This window comes from Periplaneta americana, chromosome 9 (assembly GCF_040183065.1).
Source record: "Periplaneta americana isolate PAMFEO1 chromosome 9, P.americana_PAMFEO1_priV1, whole genome shotgun sequence".
Taxonomy (NCBI): Eukaryota; Metazoa; Arthropoda; class Insecta; order Blattodea; family Blattidae; genus Periplaneta; species Periplaneta americana.
Genome location: NC_091125.1, coordinates 95,319,271 through 95,341,383, shown reverse-complemented (window position 1 = coordinate 95,341,383; position 22,113 = coordinate 95,319,271). Strand labels below are relative to the sequence as shown.

At 36.2% G+C, this 22,113-nt stretch overlaps 2 protein-coding genes across 9 annotated transcripts in view; one reads left to right on the top strand and one right to left on the bottom strand.

The window, feature by feature from the left end:
* The window catches only part of ATP7 (copper-transporting ATPase 1), a 248,616-nt gene that overhangs the window by 190,991 nt on the left and 35,512 nt on the right, over positions 1–22,113 (top strand). For all 8 annotated transcript variants that reach the window (XM_069835393.1, XM_069835392.1, XM_069835398.1 and 5 more), the window contains 3 exons: positions 2,841–3,044; positions 3,371–3,520; positions 3,968–4,038. In XM_069835393.1, coding sequence (XP_069691494.1) covers positions 2,841–3,044; positions 3,371–3,520; positions 3,968–4,038 — 425 coding nt within the window. The remainder of the gene's footprint in view (positions 1–2,840; positions 3,045–3,370; positions 3,521–3,967; positions 4,039–22,113) is intronic.
* On the bottom strand, positions 5,976–14,034 carry LOC138706290 (uncharacterized). The gene is made up of 2 exons (XM_069835403.1): positions 13,541–14,034; positions 5,976–7,201 (listed from the first exon to the last, which is right to left on the bottom strand). The coding sequence occupies exons 1-2, from the start codon at positions 13,977–13,979 to the stop codon at positions 6,819–6,821; spliced, it is 822 nt and encodes a 273-aa protein (XP_069691504.1). The 5' UTR covers positions 13,980–14,034; the 3' UTR covers positions 5,976–6,818.

The following is a 22,113-nucleotide window of genomic DNA, read 5'->3' as shown; positions in this document are numbered from 1 at the left end:
CTTTGCATGGCTTCCATTAAAAGAAAAGTGTGTGTGTGTGTGTCTAATGTCTACCCTTTTTCAAATTGCATATCACTTCAGCAGGCCACGTTAGCATGATGTGTATCTGTGAAGAGTTATGTCGTGTACTAGGGTGAGTGTATGTTAAGTGTTCGTGTAAGTGTAGTGTAGGGAATGGGTGAGGATGATGATGAAGGTGAGAAAGGGAGAAGGAGAAACCCAGTGCCGGCACATAGCCTACTCCTGTCAAATAGCACCAAGGGGGCTGTCAGGCTTAACGTCCCCATCCAACAGACGAATCACTATCAACAGTGACATATGCCTTCCTTTCATATGCACTGCGGATAGATTTGGGATTTAACCCAGGCATATTGGCGCATAATTTAGTGATTAGAAGTTGTGCACTGTCATCTCTCCTAGTCCAGAGGTAGAAATTTTACAAGAAAATTTCTGACCCCACCGGGAATCAAACCTGGTCCTGGCTAGTCTGGAGACAGACACGCTACCACGGCGGACTTAAAAGAGAAGTAAAACGAGATGATCTACTATATGGCATAGATTTAAGGCACGTAAAAGAACTTTATAAGGAAAAGAAATAGAATAAAGTTAATTGAGAATGAAAGGTCAACACAGCCAGTCAGTGAAACTATGGATTTCCTTGAACTGCATAGAAAGTAGCCTCGTAGTCTAAGGTGTTATGTCTTGGACTAACGTTACAGAAGGTGTGCTGGTTCGTTTCCTTATGGAGGAAGAAATTTTCTCGTGAAATGTCGACCAGTGTTTGGGACTGGTGCCCATCCAGCATAATGACGAATTTGGGGAGCTATGGTAGGTGGAGAAATATCGTTCCACGAGTCACCTGAATGACTGGGGAATCATCATGCTATCAGCAGATTGCTCCTGGACTTGTTAGATGATTGTTCGCTTCTGTTGAAGCATATGGACGTGAGGCCAGCAGTTACCTGGTAGACCTTGGCCCTCTATGAACTCTAGCGCACAGATTATTTTATTACATCAGAAGTTTTTTTTTTCTATTAATAATCATCATCGACGTGCAAGTATTGGCCTCACTGACCCATTATGGTCTCTAGCCATCTCCTTTTAAGTCTGCTAGGAAGTCGACGACCTCTTGGTGTATATGATAAGATTAATTTAAGAAATTTAAAATATGTGTGGATCTAATGCTGAAGAGTTAACTGTAAAGTTATTCTCTTTCTTGCTTCCCAATATTTGGAAGTGATATCTTGACAATTCTAGAGTGCTGCGCAATGCTTCAGATGTTCCATGTCCATTTCTTCATGTTTAGGGCAAAGAGGGCAATGTGGTGTTGGAAATATGCCTATTTATGCAGATGTTTGCCCAGTCATGTCCAGTAAAAAGCCAAACCATTTGATTCGGGTTCTCCAAAAGTTCCTTAAGTTTACAGTTTTCATTCAACAATTTATGATAACTTTCATTCATTCTCTTCTTTATTATTTGTTTTATTGATTCATAATGGAATGAATTTGTTGTTGTGTTTTGTTTAGTTTTGGAGCCTTTTTTAGCTAGCATATCAGCTGATGCTGGTGGGAAATCTGAAGTTGTTCATTCTATCCACATGATATTTCCATGGAGTTCTGTAACTATGAATGTATATATAGGGTGGAAATTAAGGTAGCACATTAATTGTAGGATGTGATTCCTTGAAATATAACGAACAAAAAAGTATAATACCAGTTTGCTCGTTTTTGTAAGGTTTTTGAAGAAATAATACTTTTATGCCAACATTTCGATCGCGAATTTTACGAATACTGTTTAAAATACGGTTTAATTTCTTGTATAACAACGAGGAGAACGTTTATTATGTTCACGTTGCAGCATATTTTAATTAGAAAATTCACAGATTTTGAATTAATCGATTGAAGAAACATTAGAAACATTGATTTTCGGGTAATGTATACAATCTGGCATTGCTGTCCGGACGGCAGACAGTTCCCCTAGTACTCGCAACTGATCAGCTGTTGTGATGTTTACATTGTATTAGTGTGCAGTTGGACGTACTGTACAGTGATACAGTTTAGTTTATTTCAAAACTACGAGATGCCAGATTTCACAAACTGTGAGTACTTAGACATGATTCAGGCCGCAGAAGAAATTCGACTAATCTCGCGTTTGGGAGATATCGCGTGTCCTGCAAGGTCTCCAGATCTGACAGTCCCAGACTATTTTCTTTGGGGTTATCTCAAAGAGAAATTTTTTTTCCCGGCAGCTACACACTACTCTGGATTTGAAAATGGCAATCCAAGAAGAGATTCATGCCATTCCCAACGAAATTATTCAACTTGTCATGAGAAATTTCCGAGAGCGCTTGCAGCAATGCATCAATGCCAATGGAGGCCATTTGCAGGATGTTGTATTTAAAGTTATGCATTTGTCTTTTTATATTGTACTATTTCTCAAGTCCTTCCTTGTAATTATGATGAAGCACATCCACAGTAATTTTAGTAAAGACTGTATAAAATTTAATACTGATAATGAACAATTTCTTGGAGAGAGAGATGGCTAGCCAACGACTGTAACATTTTAAGGCCCCCTCTGACTCGGCTCTTAACAGGCCATATGGTCTAGAGCTTAAGAAGTGCAATAAGTATTGCTTACCATTGTGGCATTGTCATGTTTACCATCATGACAGGAACACTACTGAACATGATTTCCCAATCTTATATTGCTTCATTTGACTCCTTTCCTCCCACCAGTTCTATAAATTTTTGTCATAGCCCTATGTATGTATTTTTTATTTATTACAGGAGACTATTTTCATGCGTGTTACTATTTGTATATGTGACCCATTTTATTCTTAGGTTGGCATTAGTCGTGTGTTCGCCGAAGTGTTGCCATCTCACAAAGTAGCAAAGATTCAACGCCTGCAAGAACAGAACAACCGAGTGGCCATGGTTGGTGATGGCGTGAATGACTCTCCAGCTCTTGCACAATCAGATGTCGGGATTGCCATTGCATCTGGGACAGATGTCGCAGTAGAAGCAGCTGATGTCGTTCTCATGAGAGTAAGTGGAAGTTCTGTGATAGTGGAATGTGGAAGTTGACGTAATCTCAATCCAGCGTGGGGCGGAAATTTTATCTCAATTCCGCTGGATTGAGTAGTTCCTTGTTTGGTACTTATCTTGTGACTTCTCCACAGTGGTCCTGCATTGTAATGGTATTGGGTTATAAGTTAGTATAAAGGACGAGGTTAAATAACAATAAAAAAGTAGTAGTATTTTAGTTGCTAATGTAACACTGGGCTAGATTGCAAAATGATGAATCCAGAGCATGAGTGCAAATTGCCAAATATTCCAATTAACTATGTCATTGTATATTTTTTTATCCTCAGAATGACTTACTGGATGTGGTAGGCTGCCTGGATCTGTCACGCAAGACAGTGCAGAGGATTCGTCTTAACTTCCTGTTTGCAAGCATGTACAACCTGGTCGGAATTCCTATTGCAGCTGGTGTGTTCAGTCCTTTTGGCTTCATTTTACAGGTAGTTTGATTCACATATTTGTTCTAATGTAGTTGTCTTTGGTAGTTGTTTAGATACCAGTACCGTGCTTGGCATTAGTTCCAAGGTTCGTGGGTTCAAAGCAGGCCAAGAGTGATGAGGTTTTCAAAAAGATATAAAGAAATATTAGCATGGCTTCCGTGCAAGAAAATAAAAACAAGATCTCCATGTAATATGTATACAACATGTAAAGTTTATCCGTTCTCTTTGGGAACTTTACCACTTATTTCTCATCCGTGTTAAAATTAAACACTGCTAGACATCATCTTTGCCTGTCATTATATAACCAGAATTCGAAACTACCAAAATCTAGGAATATGGATATCTACGAGACCTTATCATATTATGTAGAGCTATTAATAAGCACCATATTTTAAATTTTATGAACACAATATCTGTGTGTACACATAGTATTCTTCTTTTTTTCAGCCCTGGATGGCATCGGCAGCCATGGCCCTTAGTTCTGTATCAGTCGTTGGTTCATCACTGCTTCTGAAATTGTAAGTCAGAAAACTTTTCTTTATTTACCATCCTGTGTTAAGTTTGAAAAGAGGGATTTCTTTTATAGGTATAAATATTTATAAAAAACACGTTTTTAAGGACTTGTCTACATTCACTATCAGACTCAGAAGAGAGTTCTATTAATCCAACAAGTGGATGGATTCTCCATCCACTTGTTGGATTAATAGAACTTTAATGAATGAATAAAAAAACTCGAAATGAATGGCGTGCAATAATCAGTCATAGGTAATTATGCCGACTGAACATGTGGACTCTATGTCAAATAACCATAATCTCATTCCATATTATTTTAAGGGTTTGGTAATTTTGTAGAGGAAAGGGTCGAGAAGGACACGCAACCTTTTAAGAGATAATGCAATAGACTATCACTAAGGGAGTGACCAGTTTATTCAGCTACAGGTTTATGTGTCACTCTTTGGTCGTCTTCTAGCAGCATCATCTCATACGATCATGGTGATTAGAAACAGTGATTTAATGAGTTATTTTCGTCTATTTGCTTAGAGCCAAAATTCGAAGTTATAATTTTTTTTTAGAATAGCTTTGGATTAAAATGAGGACATCATTATGTGTGCTTGCATGCGAGCACAAATTAAATCCAAGTTTAAATGGATTATAATAGTGATATTCTTTTGGATTCCTTAAATGCTACGACATAAAATTGTATTGCATTCTTTTTTTCTTCTACGTTGCTTCCAGCTTTGCCCATACATGGAACACTCTCTATATTGCAAGTGAGCTACAGATTGTGATGCTGAAATAACATTATTGAGAACAGTAAAATAAGATAAAACACTGCCAATAATAATAATAATAATAGGCAGTTAGATTTAGTCCTTTGTATATGATGCTATGGGACATACAGAAATCTTGCCTTCCACAGTGTGCCTGCATACTCACCAAAATTCAAGAGCGTTTGTCAGGCAATGAATGTATACAGTTCATCACAAGTCATGTGAGCCACTGAAGGGATTACTTATTCGTGCAGACTATTGTGTGTTTTCTTTAACTGTTTGAGAATGCTGAAGGCTAACTAAAATACTACTATTCATTCACTCATAATGCAGTGAAGACTATTGTGTTTTTTCCTTTTCTTTTAATTGTTTGAGAATGGTGTAATCAGCTAAACTGCTATCTATACGATACTTCCATTCTGGTTGGATGATCGTTCACCTCTGCTGAGGCATGTGGATGTGGATTCAGCAGCTGGCTGGTCGGCCTTGTCCCTTAGTAGGCTGCAGCGCCATGGATTTAATTTAATTGAGAATGGTGTATAATATATTGGAGCAAATTTTTATAGCTTTAAGTTATGCGAAAAGTGGAAAAAATATACAAGTCATTTATCATTTCGAACATTTTGCAAGAAGAGATTAGTCGCGCATTTCAGAACAATCTGTGGAGGTGTCAAAAATGTATTGAAGCAGAAGGAGGACACTTTGAACATCTTTTGTACATAGGTGAAATGTGCACTAAGTTGTTATAAATATTTTTCCCTGCTAAACAGGTTTTACAGACTAAAGTTACTACTGTATAAATGGGGGCCGATTTCGCAGTATAACAGAAAATGCCACTAAGCTTGCGGTATGAGGGAAGCATCATATATGGTGGACCCTGTAATAGAGAAAGGTAGCAATTCTCATCAGAATGGGACGCTCAAATGTGAAACAGTACTATTTGTTGATGAAAAGTAAAATCTCTTATACGACAGGTCACCTTGAAACCACTATTTGCATCGAAGTTCAGGCAAAGTACGGGGTAGAAGGAAATGCTAAGCAGAGATGAATATGTGTAAAATTCATGACATTGAAATGCTTTGCCCAAAATCACTGATGGTAGTTTTAGTTCATACAAAGCGAGTCTCTACAATAAGGAAAATGTATGTTTTTAAATAGAGGAGTAGTAAGGATCTCACTCAAACTGACTTCCATAGAACTTTATCTTCATATAAGTTAGTCTCCATTCCTTACAATGGTCTAGAGTTGAGACACAAACAACACCAACTGAAGTCAAAGATGTGACATACCGCACACAAACAGGGAATGTAGGCAAAAACATTACTCTGAAATGGTTCATTTGTATAAACAGTTTCAAATTTCTCAGCACAATTAGGCATGTCTGTTGAAACTTAATATCTATTAATAAAAATTGTCATTTTCATAACCCAAATTTGATTTTAACATATGATTACTAACTCATTCTCATTCTAGAGTACCATTTTTAAGCTATGTAACAGCCTACAAGCAGATCACAAGAAGTTAGAGACCCTCCAGGAAACATGAGGCATAGCTTTCGGTACGGTAATGAAAAACATGTAAATATTACTTCTAAAAAAATCGGTCATGGGGAAATTTTAAGAACACAGTGCATAAATACAATTCATACACTTTAGAAGAACGAAAAGTCAAAGTTCTCCTTTAAGCACCTCAGAAATTTGAATGTTTTGAAGAGATGCCGATATGCACTCAAAGAACATTTCCAACTACTTCCATGAAATGACTGAGTATTGATGTTAATGTATAAATAAAATTCCATCTTTGCTTGCTTTTCTACGCCGCCATGTTTCGGACTGAGTGATTATCATTGCTAGCAATCTGTTCTGTAGCTTAAAAGTTGTAGTGTATATTCCAAATGAACAACAACATTGTGATCGTTTTGTAGCATCCTCGTTATTGAGAACTCTTTAATCTTCAATAATTACAGCAACACACAATAAAAAATAAATTATTAGTCACACAGTCTCTCACTCAACACTCCACACTCATCAGTGGTATACACGTCTCTTGGCACGGTTCTTCTTGGCAGCAGCAATGAGGTCGTCCAGATATTGTCCATTCGTGGGCAGTGTAACTTCTGGCCTGCAGTTACCATTCTGGTCTGTATCGCACGTGGGGGGCAGGTCCACTATCTGATTAACTCGGTTCAGGCAGGAAGGACGACGTGTTACGGGATGAATGATGAAAGTAGATGAACCATTACAGGGCCCTTGGCTCCCCAGCTCGTAGCAGGTTCCACTCCACTTTACGTAACCCTCTCCCTTGTGTGCGCAGGGGTCCTTCTCACAGCTCGTGGAGTTGATAGAGGGTACAAAGATGCGATCCTCACCACAAGGTCCACGCCGGTACAGTGGGTAGCAGACACCTTCGACTGAAAACCCATTATCATTACATGTAAAACATACAGAGTTTCACAAAGTCCGTCTTCATTGGTAGAAGTGATTTCTTTTCGCATTCTTACACAGAACGGTCTTCAGCATCCTGTGTGGGCTCAGGCAGCAAGCGACTTGGCCGAACACTAGCCATCATGTGGCTAGCAGACCACAATCTACTCGGGAGTTGAAATTACTTAAGTTACTTAATTCCGCAAAATAGCAATACTAACTATTAAATTGTTCTGTCATTGAACTTGCCCTGATAATAAAAGCTGTTAGAAATGATGTCCGCCTGCTGTCACACATTCTTGACATCTCTTAAGAAAATTGGCATTCAGAACTCAAGTTCCTGTTTCATGAACCACCCAATTTCTGTTTTTGTTGGAAATACTCACACTGACACTTGATATCATCCAACTGTTCAAAAATGGCATGACTATTTCTGTTCTGTATTTGTGCACATTAATCATATTGTCAAAAAAAAATATAGGTCCTATGTTTCATTAGGTATGCACTTACTGCGTACCACACGGAAATTTTCTCATCATGTAGAAAGGTTTCATGCATGATATGTGGATTTTCTGTGCTCCATTACCTATTGTTTCGGATTATAACATGGCCATCAGTGGCGTATACTGGTTTAAGGGCCTGGGCTACCACTGACCCTATTATTACACAAAATATGTTTTAAAGTCCCTATAATAAAATTCCTTACCTATTTATATATGAATTCCAGACGTCTTGATTGGGACGAAAATACTTTGATGACTTCGTCATTGAAATTACAGTTGGGCCGCTTGCGAAGTTTCTGTAGAAATGACTTTTCAATGGACATCAGTGCCAAGCCGGATAAACGTTCTTATGTATGAGTTGATCTACAGTAGGATTTTATTCTCTTCAACGCAGAAAGTGTTCTTTCTACTGATGTTGACGTAGCTGGTATTGTCACAATTAATGTTGCCAATTTGAGGACTTCAGGAATAACTTGGTTCAGCTGGTTTTCATATATGGCAGATAATATTTCATGGATAGGTTTGTTCGAAAAATCAAAGACTTCTGCTGAATATATTACACTTAATTCATTTTTCAAACGTACTTGATCAAAGTGACTGTTATAGGACTGAAATAATTTGTTTAGTGCCTCATTCGGGAAGTTTTCTCTATAAGCAGAAAATTTTTGAGAATCTAGAAGATATGTGAACTGAAGCTTTCCATAATCAGAAAATCTGTCAGTAATTTCCATGTGCATACAATCTAGTATGCTGTAGTACAGCTGCCTGTATTTCAATTCATCATCTCCTTTTCTTCGCTTTAATGGTGGTTCCATTGTATTGGCTGAAGAATTTTCATTTTCCATATCACTCCATATGGACGGAAACCCACTACGTCTGAACTCGAATATAGTATTTTTTAACTTTGATACCTCTTGCAAGCAGTATGCTATGTCTAGACTTTTTGTCTGAAGAATATTGTAGAGCACATCTGTATGTGCGAACACTCTAGCATAGACTTCAAGAAGAAATATATTCTGAAACTGAGTGAAAAAAATACAAATATCCTTGAGCCTGCACAATTACATATCAACCCAGTTTTCTTCAGAGTCATTACAAATGATATTTTCAAAGAAAGCAGTCAGTTGTTCTCTGTACTACTTTACTGTATTTACAAGCCGAGATGTAAAATTGCATCTAGTTGGTGCTACTTTTGGGAGTTTCTTTTTCATAAATTCTTGAGTTTTTCTGATCTTTTAGGAGATGATGAGAAAAATGCAGCTAAACCCGACAGTGTTTTGAAAAAAAATGCGGCATTCTGGAATGGATGAAGTAGTTTGTTGCAAAACTAAATTGAGAACATGGCTGTAACAATGGACAAATAGTGCTTGAGGATACTTTCCTTGAACTTTGTTTTTAAGCCATTAATATTTCCCTCCATAACTGAAGCACCATCGTATGTCTGTGCAATTAACTTATTGCCGACATTGTATTCTGCTGTAACACCTTCCACATGCTGAAACCAAGCAGCAGCAGTTTTGCCCGAACTGACATTTGTGAATCATATAAACCGTTCTTGAACATTGGCAGTACTATCGACATATCTTAAAACAGTGGACAATTGACTCTGATTAGAGCAGTCACTTGTTTCATCAACAACAATGGCCGCAAAAGGTGCTTCTTCTATTTCAGATTTTATGTTCTTTATCATAACCCCACTTATAGCAAATATTAAGTTATTATGAATTGTGGGAGAAGTACCACGAAATACTGTTGAACTCTCAAGATGATTGGCCAGTAAATGGTCAAATTCACTTAAGGAACTTAAATATTCAATATAATTTCCTCTATTGTCTGATTCCACACTCTCATTATGATCCCGAAAAGCCAATTCTTGTTTTCCTAGAAAGCAGACTGCGTTAATAAGATGCAGTAAAATCTCCCGATTTTTTTCCACAGGAGCATTGTGTTGGTTGATATGTAGAGCTTTTTGCTTATCTAGCTGTAAATCAATTCTTGTCTTCCCAAAGTTTGCAAAGTTCATGCTACTACAAATATGAGCTTTTGATTTGTCGTGTTTTAGGACTGCCGTTCGAAGGGAGTTGATATTAGAAAACCCTCTTTTGACCACACATTAGTTTCGCGGCTAAATAACAAACATGGCCAGCAAAATAGTTTAGACAGTTTAGAACTACCACACAACCAATTCCACTTACCATATGATGTTGAAGTGAAATGGCGTGTGTACTCACGCTGTTTTTCTTTTACATCCATGGACAAATTTAACTCAGGAGTTGGTCTTTCCATTTTCACAATTTCAACTTCCTCGTTGTATGTACGACGGTTAAAAGGCACTTTTAATAAACCTTCTATTACACAGTCATTTTCAACACAAACCTCTCCAGAAACTTGTTCTGCCATATTTTTCACAATATCACTTAATTGGGAAATTAAAAACTTAATAATTCACAATTAATATATAACTCTTAGACACTCGAACAAATCACAAATTTAAAATACTGCACTGCAAGAACACAATTACATTCATGAGCTAGCGTGCTAAGCGTACTTCGCGCCTGCGAAGAAACCGATCACGAGAGCGGCAACTCACCCGGCCTTACATTGCACGATGGAAACAGAAGAGACCGGGGGGAGGGGCAGTTGTGCGACCGGACAGCGTGAGCGGTACAGTCACAGGCTACCTCACGTAGCAAGCGGTTTCTCCAGTGATGCCGCCTTGACAACTTGTTTCTTTTCGAGAGCAGAGAGCGCATATAAATCTAACAATTACTTTAATTTTAATTACTGTGGTAAAACTAATAATACAAAATTATTACATTATGTTATATTATAAACTTTTTCTTTTGTAATTTCCTTGGGCTACCGCCGGTAGCCCCGGTAGTCCGCAAAATACGCCCCTGATGGCCATGTAAATGCAATCATGCTTTGTGAGTGAAAAATATTAATTATGGATTCACTAAACCATCAGCAATACTTTGCAGAATCCAATTGAGGGGTTTGGGGGAAAAACCAGGCAGTTCCAATTCAGTACTTTTCGAGATAATGAAGAAAAACTTACCGCCAAACAATAAGCATGTACAAAAAAACGCAGGTCCAAAATGCATTATAACTGTGAATGTAATTCTTGAAACTACCTGGTTCTTCGACCAAATGATAGAGCATATTTGTTTCTTATCTGTGCATAAATAGCTCAAAAATGAAAAAAATTGGAGCTGCCTAGTTTTTTCCCCAAACCCCTCAATTGCAAAAATTCGTTTGATTCATTATTATCTCTCGGTAGCAATCCATGCACTACTGTCCCTCTGTATGGTTTGAATTTAAGAATTTTAGTGGGTCTGAACATTGTGGTTTTAGAGACACTTGTTTGTTTCTTGTGTAAGTCTACGGAGAGATTTCTGTAGAGTATGTTCTAATGTCATCTTTCATCGAATTTTTCCTCAGTAAAGTACACACGGTTTGTTCTTGATATATTCTTTCACATTCTTTGCCCAACAGCCAGTTAACATGTCACAATAAACTCGCTAGTTGAGATTTTTTAAAGTGCATGTGCCTGCTCTCTGACCTTAACTTTGCAGCCAGCTTTACTGTATAGATAGTTTATGCAGTAGGTTACTTGTCTGTGAGGCCGAAGCAGCAGTCGTGTGTATAGTTGTGTTAATTGTACCAAGAACAAACTGCGTGCACTTACTGAGAAAAAACTAAATGAAATAGGCAAAAAATTACAACATACCTCACAGAAATCTCTCCATAAGCTTGCACAAGAAACATGTGTTACTGAAACCACAGCATTCAGAGCCACTAATATTCTTAAAATTAAGCCCTACAGAGTGACAGTTGTGTATGAATAAAATTTCTGCCATGAAATAATGTGAATCAAATCCGTTTTGCAAAGTGTTCCTGATGGTTTGGTAGATCCAGAATTAATATTTTTCATTTACGAAGAATGGTTCCATTATATGGCCATGTTATAACTCAAAACAATAGGTACTGGAGTACAGAAAATCTATATACAGTGCATGAAACTTCTCTACATGATGATGACCTGATGAAAAAGTTTGTATGTGGTGCACTTACAACGAATCATAGGGCCTATATGTTTTAACAATGCAACCAGTGTGCACAAATACAGAAGAAAAATACACATGCCATTTTTTGAACAGTATTGAAAGATATCAAGTGTCACTGTGTGTATTTCCAACAGGAACAGATACTGGATCACGAAACAGGAATTTGAGAATCTGTTGTTTGTTGTGGTTTAGTCAACTGTCCGAAGACAAGTTTGAACCTCATAACTGACACCATTAAGGCATCATTCATGAGGCAGCTAAGCCAGGAGATAATGGGGTATGGTAGGGTAGTCAGTTCCTTTCTCCCTCCATTGCATATATCACAGATTAGTAACATATTACACTAATCAGACTTCAGATGTATACAAACAATTGAAGGGTTCAGAGCCATTGTGGGCCAAGTGTCATTTATTAAAAACGGAGAAAGCAAGGGTTAAAGTTAGTGAATATCATAGTTTAATGGAGATTGATATATCATTTAGTTTGAATGTGTATACTTTATATTACTTGCTATATGTTTCCATTGAATTATGGTGATAACTTCATTTTAACCTTTGTTTTCTACGGTTTTAGTAAATGGTGCTTGGCCCACTATGGTTCTGAACCCTTCAATTGTTCTTCCTCTGACACATATCGTCAAGTGAGATGTAGGCCTACTACCTGTGCCAATTTTCTTAAGAGAAGTCAAGAATATGTGACAGCAGAACATCATTTTCAACAGCTTTTATAATCAAGACAATTTCAATAACAGAACAATTTAATAGTTACTATTGCTATTTTGCGGAAATAAATAACTTTCAACTCCTGAGTAAATCAGCGTCTGCTAGCCATATGATGGTGAGTGTTCGGCCAAGTCACTCACTGCCCAATCCCACATAGAATGCTGTAGATCGGTCTGTATTTGCTGTCAGTAATGGGTTTCAATGATGGTAACTTCCTTTTCCACATGTTACTAAATAAAATAATCATTTTTCACTGTTACAACTTCTGTTATATTCTTTATAAGTATTAGTATTTTTTTTCTCAATCATTTCGTATTAGTCTGGTGGGCAGAATGATTTCGAAGTTCTCTACAATTGTGTAATAAAACTATGAAGAAATACGTTTAAAACTCTTTTTTCAGTTTAAGAAATTGTTATGCTAAGAAAAAGTGACTGAGAACTGCAGTTCGAAAACTGTTTTGTAAAAATGAATCACTGTAAGTTATAAATAAATGTATAAAATGTCTGTGACACATAGACCTAGTAAATAAATTGTAAAATAAATAAAAAGGTAATTTATTAATAGATAATCAGCAAGAAATGAATAAACAATAAAGTCAACAAAATTAAATAACGAAAATAAATAAATAGAAAATTAAGAATAAGTAAACAGTTACTGTAAAATCAAAATCCATAGGAAAATAAAAATGTAAATAAGTAGGATATAAATAATAAATAAATCAATTAGGCTAAATAAAAATGTATAAAAAGAGAAAACTATAAATGAAAAGTAAATCCAGAATAGATAAAAGTTATAGTTTAAAATTATTTTTAAATTAATAAGAAGAAAGACCTGCCCTTGGGCAGAAAACTATTAATAATAATAATAATAATAATACTAATAATAATAATAATATTTTTTATTGCTAGAAAAGGATACATATTGTTTTTTTTTCTATAATGCATGAATGAATAAGGAAGAAATGGAAAACAAAGAAGTAAATAAATAGGGAAATAAGTGAATATTAATAAATTGAGTGCAATATATTACTTACCAAGGTCCGGACTGATGCGAGCGTGCGGCGGATCTTTGTCGCATGCGCATTCGCCATCTCCAAACGGGTCCGTGGTCAGCTTGTTGCCCGGCAGCGGACAGAGCGCCTTGCTATCGCGGTGGAAGTGGTGGCACTGACCGTCAGACGGCCAGTACACGGCTCGATACGGTTTGTCGCAACACGGACATTGTCGACATACCGGATCCAAGCTCTCGGGGTTCCGCGTGTCCAGCACCAGCCACTGATGTTCCCCTTTACAGGGCCCCGTCTCTAGCAGCTTGTAGCACTGCCCGTCGGGCTTGTACAACACCTGTTTCCTCTTGAAGCATTCCAGCTGCGCGGCAGAAAACTGCGAGCTGGTTTCGCGCTCGAACACTATGTCTGGCTGAGCAGACAGCACGGTTGACGCAAAGGCCACGACAGTGAGGATGGCCGTCATAGCGACGTCCGATCTCCTCGCTTACCAGACTCCAACTCTTGCGAGTAGGCTACCGCGGATCGCGTTTTGTTAGTCGTTCTACTGCTGTGCTCCCGCTAGAGTGTCCCATTGTGCCTCAGATTGTAAAAGTAAGATTAGCAAACTTTCGTCATTATGCGAAAGAAGCAAAGGGAAACTAATCATATGTCTCCGACGCCAACAGAACAGGTTTTCTATGTAAAATACAATTAATCACATGAACACACGATCGCCAAATAGATAAATTATACGAATGTTTATCATACAATGTTTTTTTCTACGCTAGCACAAATTTACATTAAGTAAATATTTCAAGTTAGAGAGGTTGTATGGTCATAATGTCATGGCCGTCTAAACTCAGAACCATTAAGAAATAAGTATCCATGGAATGTGTTTTATTCATGCTCACAATTTCATGACCGTCTAAACCAGCCATATAAACAATACGGTTAGAAACAGTTGAATGCTAAATCTTGTTACAATGAGTACTATATGTATAGTGAGGATCACGTAAGAGTAGTTCCTAAAAGGCTCTTCATTGTTGCCAACTAATACCAGATATCACCAAAGAGGGTATAAAGTCACATTGCTATGTACTTAATAATAATAATAATAATAATAATAATAATAATAGTAATAATAATAATAATAACAACAATGTCTTGCTTATTTACTACATGTCATCTTTATATTGGAGGTGTTTCCTAAATGGTTCAATAATTTGTGAAAGAGTATATTTTCCTCCTAGATCTCTGGCACATTATGTTGGTAATTAGTAGATTAGTATGATCTAATATTAAAATGTATTTTGCCTGACAACATGAAATTCATTGCTTTGACTAAACAGTATACGATTCACGAGACCTAACCTAAAAATATACAGTGCGTCTTCGTCATCATGCCCGCGATGATTGACCGTCCGCGTGCCCGGTGGGAGGTCACGCTTCTGCCGCTAAGACATGTATGCTGACGCAGCTAGTCTATAAATAATTATCTCTCTGGCAGTATTCGTTTAGCTGAGATGAAGAACAGATCGTTTCGTCATGGTAAACAGATATCCATTAAGGGAACGTAGGTTACGTTACATATTATACTAGTAGTCAGAAAGTACCCGAACTTCGTGTGGCAACGCCATGCTCAGTAGGCAACTTCTCTGCCTTGTCCGTGTGATACGTGACCTACTCTCCAGGCGTATAGACTCAGTGTGCCGAGCGATCAAAGGGGACGTGTTCTTCGATATCCAGAGTCTCGTATAATTCGAGTTTATTCCTGAGGGTCGAACTGTCATTAAGGAGACGCATGTTGCAATTCTTCGACGTCTTCGTGATGCAATTCGACGAAAAGACCCAATTTGTGGCAAGGACAGAATTAGGTTCTGCATCATGACAATACCCCATCTTTTGGTGAGCGAATTCCTCGCACAACACAAAATATCTGTCCTTCCACAGCCGTCATATTCTCCAGATCTTGCTCCAGCAGATTTCTACGTATTTTCAACGTCAAATCCCTATTCAAGGGACAGCGGTTTGCGTCAGCCGAAGAGGTGAAAAAATTCATGTGACGCACACTCTGCGGGAAGTGACCAAAGATGGGCTGCAGGAATGTTTCGAGAAGTGGTATGAACGCTGGCAGAAGTGTGTCACTGCTCAGGGGGCGTATTTTAAGGTGGTGTTGTGTAAATGGTTACATGTCATCTGCAACAAAGGTATCTACACATGTTCGGTTACTTTTTAACTCTACTGGTACAACATGTACATAAAGAATAGAAAATCGTGTGCTTCAGCGAGGCGAAAATTCAGATTAAGGTTACTTAATAGATTCAATGAAATAGGTTCTGTAAATGAAAGAAAAAGACGACAAAAGCGCCGTGGTACAGTTACATGAAAGACAGCTATTGCGAAAACGTCTAGCTTTAAATTAATTCTGCAAGACATTACTTTTGATCTTTCCATGTTGTAAATTTTTGTAGAGAACATTTATATATTGTCAAATCATATAGAATATAAGTGGTGCTATATGTCTGTGCAAAATGAAACTGTCCTATTTTTTGTTTAATATAAGAGAATAAAAAAAGTCGTCTATATTAAATATACAAGCTTTCATTAATAAATAGCAGTTACTGATCTGCCAACATATGAACATAAAATTAAGGAGAATGTTTATCAAAAATTATGTGAATAACTTGATCCCCAAGCGATTTTTTTTATAATGAGGCATCACAGAATGACAGATATTGATCATAAGAGAACTAGATATTGAGCATGAAGCTCCATTGTAAGTTTTAACGAGTTAAGTTGCGCGAGCGCGCTTGCCATCTCAGCGGGAGAAACGCGTCCTCCCACCTGGCACGCGATCGGTCAATCATCGCGGTCTTGATGGCGAAGACGCACTGTATTTTGTTTGATCACGTGAGCGAATTCCGAAAACAGAATACCACTTTGAAATGTATACCTTACTTAAAATACATATGCTACTCCTAAGTCACTACCATGCTATTTCCTCTCTTGGACATTTTAATAAAAATCTGAACATTAAGAAATATATTTCTGTCCATTAGCCACGTTCGTGTTTCATACCAAGTAGGTCTATAAGTTATACCTTATTTATTTACCTGAATATAGTGTTGAATTGGAATCACAACGCAACACAACTGAATTATGTATTGATATTAATATTAATACCGGTATTATTAATTAATTATTAATTACGTTCAAATTTTACAAGTTTAATTTCCATTTCATCGGTTTCCTTTACTGCAAACCAAAATTATTGCTGCCAACATAACAGTTGGAAAATACCTGCCAGTTGTCGTATTTGTCAGTACAAGAAATTCGAAACAAAATTGGTAAAAGAAAATGCAACCTGTCATTTAGAAAATCGCTATAATCCACTAGCTTATGTAGTAATATGGAAAAAATGGTTAGGTTTCACCCTTACGGTATTAAGTAAGCTGATCTGGACTGTAATCTCAGAACAGTAAGGGCTAAAATGTAGATATGAATGTTAAATTTGTTACTTATTTGTGTTACGTGTGATATTTAAGTAATGAATGATCGAGGTATTACATTACTTTCTTACTGAATGAAGGTTGTGCACTGAATATTACATTTTCTTTGACAGTGCATAAAATGAATAGCAGTGCCTAAAGTGATTACTTACTTTTTTACGCTCGAGTGTTTTAAAGACACACTTTACACACTGATAACAGTGTGTAAAATTCAACTTTACGCACTATCATAGAAAAAATAATTTTAAAATGTCTAGAATGAAACATTGACTTAATTAAGAAGAGGAGGAAGAAAGGAAATATTAGAAGTAGTACTGTAGTGGTAATGTAATAATGAAAAAGAAAGAGAAGGATAAAGCTGAAGAAAAAGCAAAATATCCTTGAGATCGGAACTTATTACTTTTTTCCACATATAATAATAATAATAATAATAATAATAATAATAATAATAATAATAATAATAATAATAATAATAATAATAATATGAAGTGGAAGAGGAAGCAGAAGTTGAATTACAAAAAAAATATTACGTTCTCTGAATTAAATTAGTTTTGTATAAAATACTGGGCTTAACTTGCACGTGGGTAGACTTTACTCGCGTGCACTGTATAAAAAGATGTTTCTCAATGAGAGTAATAACAAGAATTTTGCAGAATTTGGGTGTACGATATATCAATGTATAATATTTATATTTTACACACACAACATATATTTATACTCTTATATGGATTTGAGGGAGGTGGGATATGATGGCAGGGACTGGATTAATCTTGCTCAGGATAGAGACTTACGGCGGACTTACGTGAGGCGGCAATGAACCTCCGGGTTCTGTAAAAGTCATAAGTAAGTATATGGCATAGAGACGGCTAAGGAAGAGACGACTAAGGACTTAGTAAATAAATTGAAATATGAATTAGAGGAGTGTAATAGAAAGTTAGATAAGACGATAGAGGTAATGAAAATAGGTAAGGAGTATGGTGGAGGAGGCTAGCTAGGATAACGAAGTATAATATGTAGAAAATTAGTGAGATCTGAAAATGAAATGTACACAAGAAACAGACATAATAACGAACATATTGGACAATGGTGTAGTATTTACAGGGAGCTACTACCTGAAAGCCAGATTTGTATAATGGTGTAGTATGTTTCAGTAACAAGTATTATTAGAAACAATGCCGTGTAGTGGATTCGGATCACATAATTATGTTTAAAATAAGGAATGAGCCTCATTGTATGTAGGCCTATGTCAGTTTTACTTTCTCGTCTTTACTTCGTCTTTATACAAATTATAAGATGAAGTATTGTGACGCTGCAAAAACCGATTTCGAGATTTTCACTGAAATACACATTTTCATTATCCCTGGTAACGGAAAAGTGATTTCTCCTGAACTTTGGTTGAATTCTGTTCATATTAATTATTGCCTAAAAATCAATTTTTGCTTTCACCAGTAGCGTTAGAGTTTTAGAAATTTCCTTACATTTAATATGAAATTTAGTAATTTAGTTTGACGAATTTAATACTAGTTTGTGGAAATCTGGCAACATTTCGTGGGCAATTAAGTGAGGATGTGGGTAGGAAGTGAAAGAGAAGAGAAAACACTTGCGCCAGCGCTCGCAGACCACAGACACATATGCCAGAATATACTTGGAATGTTTCGGAATTGCGCTTTATCTATGTCTGATTTGATTTCTATTGGATTTGATATTGGTGCGTTCAAATCCGACAAGAGCGTTTCAGTTTTAAAGACGAAAATAATTATTCATATTTCCTATTAAAATCTTGTCGTGTAATTGTGATACATTCTCTCTTTGTATGTTCCTACATATTTTGAAACAAAATTCTCCCCTTTTGAGAAAAAGTGAAGATTTACAAATCGACAGTCAGACCAATTTTGGCATACACAGCTGAAACCAGACTAGATACCTACATCAAAGACAAGACGTATGTTAAAAACCACTGAACTGAAGATCTTAAGAGCAATAATTGCAAATAAAACGATAAAAGGTGGAATTAGAAGTGAAAAAATTAGGTAATAATTAAATATTGAACAGATAACAGACTGAATAAAAAAACAAAAACGTAATTGGACTGATCGTGTAAGCCACATGGAAGGTTAATTTAGAGGCAACTTAATGAAGAAAAACAGGCAATATGCCTACTTTGGAAGAAGTAGAAGAAGAAAAAGAACATTGTCATTGATATTCTTGTTTACAGTTTACATACTTCCTACTCCATTTATAAATAAGATTGTACGGTTTAAATAGATATAGGGTAAAGGTTGGTAATACTGTGATACGAGTAATATTGTGATAGTTCTTTTGAGAATTTATTACAATTTTACTGAGCGAGAAAAGGACCGGTTTTATGCAGCAACTTGTCCACGAACATTCCCTTAATACGTTGAAGCAAAAAAAAAAAAAAAAAAACCGATCTTACTCTCGCTCAGGTTACGTATAGTAAACCCATTTGTAGGCGTACGCCTTGAAACGGGAAGGTAAAAGTGAAAGGAAAGTTAATGTTATTTACATAATTCTAAAATAATTCAGTTTCCATTTGCAAATAATATCCATGTACACAGCGATTTCATCTCGGCTAATTTGATAATTAGAAGCTTCTTGCTTCTAAGAAACAGAATGTGGTAAACGTATAACCATTTCCCTCCTGTGTTGTGGGCGTTTCTGAGAAACGAAATACGCGTATTTTTTATATCTTCGACTAATGTATAGCCAGAAAGCCAGATGACGTAGTGAACAATTCATAGGAACGCGAAGTGTTTAATTGTAAGTAATTTACTTTGCTGTCTTCTTCTACCAATGTATAAACGTTTTCGTAAGTTTACAGGATATCATCTTGAGAAAAATACAATACAAAGTGAATGATTGTTTCAGAATAGTCACACACAATGCCGATTTTTCTTTTGTTTCTATTATTGTTATTATTATTATTATTATTATTATTATTATTATTATTATTATTATTATTATTATTATTATTATTATTATAAACTGGTAAACTTGAGATAGTGGAAACGGGAATAGCCACATAAAATCTTCATTAAAATGTTCTTTCATTCTTCATTCATAGTTTTCTGCCTAAGGGCAGATCTTTCACTGCAAACCCAGAATTTTCCAATCTTCCCTATTTTTTACCTTCCTCTACATCTCCACATACTTAATGTTTGTCTACTACAAATTCAATTTGAATATAGATGACAGGCATGGATGGATGGATGGATGGATGGATGGGTGTGTAGACAGGAAAAATATCAAATTGACACTTTCTCAATTGTAGCGATTTTGTTTGCTTTATTTTTTCGTTAGTTCTTTACTTCTCTCGCATTCATTCATTCTCTTTGTTTCTCTTTCTCTGTCTTGTTCTTTTCGGCCTTCCTTTGTTCTATTTCGTTCTTTCTTCTTTTATTTGTTGTTCCTAGTTTTTTAATGTTAATCTTTCATTCTTTTTGTTTAATGTCCTTCATCCCCTCCATCTTTAGGATTATTACCTGAAGCTCAGAATGACTTTGTATTTGCGTTTGATGATGTCATCTCTTTTCATCTTGGTAATTACCGCAAAATATTGTGTCGTGAAATGCACAAATATTTGCCCGCAATCTGAGACAGACTGTTGTGTGGTCAATATTTAAATACCATCTATTATATTACAATCGTTTGTGCTTAGTTTAAAAGCTGTTAATGTGTTAGAAGTAGTAAAGATGCGTTAGAAAGTCACCTTATGCCATCTGTCTGTATGTTTTTTTTATGTGCAGCCATTTTATTTTATTGTCTTTTTATTTGGAGCCGGTTTCTGTTAAGGTTTTTATATAGATTGCGAATTTAATTATAGAAACATTGAAGATTGAAATATGTAGGAAATTTAATAGTAGTAAACAAATGACATTGGCATCAAAATATACAGTACACAAAAGTCGCCACAACGTCTGTGTGCATAATTATTATTTTATACCCGGGCACGTACGCTGCGTGAAAATTCGTCGCTGTGTTCACAAATATGTTTAATAATTATTTGTTATTTAAACTCAATCCTCCCGTCCTTGGATTTGTTACATTATTCTTCAGAAATAAAGTGATTGAATTGTATTACACTCCAAATCGCACTTATTTAACACTGTTAGGTTGTTCGAGACGTGTATGTAATGTATCCACTATGTTCTCACATCTGCACTGGCTTTGTGACTCCATATCAGTAGCGAGAGATTTACGGTTTCTGAGAAGTTCATCATTCAAATCCCTCTGTCATTATATATCGACGGGCTTATTCAAAAGGGAAACTCAAAATTTAAAATTTGGGGGGGGGGGGAAACATAATTTTAAAGTTTCATATGAAAGAATCCAAGGATAATTGAAATTACTCCAAATTCTGTTAATGATGTTTTATATAAATTAGAATTATGTTCATTGGATTTTTCACAGCAACAGATATAAATTGTTCTGTGACATCACTAAAGTTGGCCTTTGAACCAGTTCACGCTCAATGGATAGCATATTAGTTTCTTAAGATTTCCTCGACCTAAACGTGTTCGCAAGTGATTCTTTATCAAATTCAGTTTACTGAATCCACGTTCACTAGATACTACACTAACATAGTGAGCGAAAAATAGTCTTGAACTTGTTGAAAAACTTAGTGACTATTTCAGTAATAAGGTGCAATCAATATATTTCCGAATTACACTTATATTTATTGTACCGTTAAATATACATGCGCGTGTCACTGAAGATCATTGCTTTCATGCCTGTTGAGTCAGTGTATCAAACAGCCTCAGATTGCCTTTAAGAACTGAGTTTCTACACGTGATTTTGTGCAAACATGTCAAGAACCTATTGAGAGATATTTCCTGGTATCTCTTTACATACGCCTTAATGGCTAGTCTTCTCTGCCTTTCAAGTGGTGCATTTATTATAGATTCCAGGCGTTTCCATGCTTCTAGATAACTTCTCCGTTTCCTGTGTTCTATGTGTTGCCTACATTCAGGGCAGTTCGGAAACTTATTGATTGCCCCTTGTATACGATTCAAGAAAATTCTTATTTCATGTGGAAAAAAGCTTTATGAATATTTTGGGTCTACATTTCTCCCAAAAATATCTAAAAAT

Bases quoted from the DNA above. Each gene is read 5' to 3' on its own strand.
- LOC138706290 (XM_069835403.1), bottom strand. From the start codon at position 13,979: ATGACGGCCATCCTCACTGTCGTGGCCTTTGCGTCAACCGTGCTGTCT. The intron at 7,202-13,540 runs GTAAGTAATATA...ATGGGTTTTCAG, and splicing joins TCGCATCAGTCCGGACCTTG to TCGAAGGTGTCTGCTACCCA.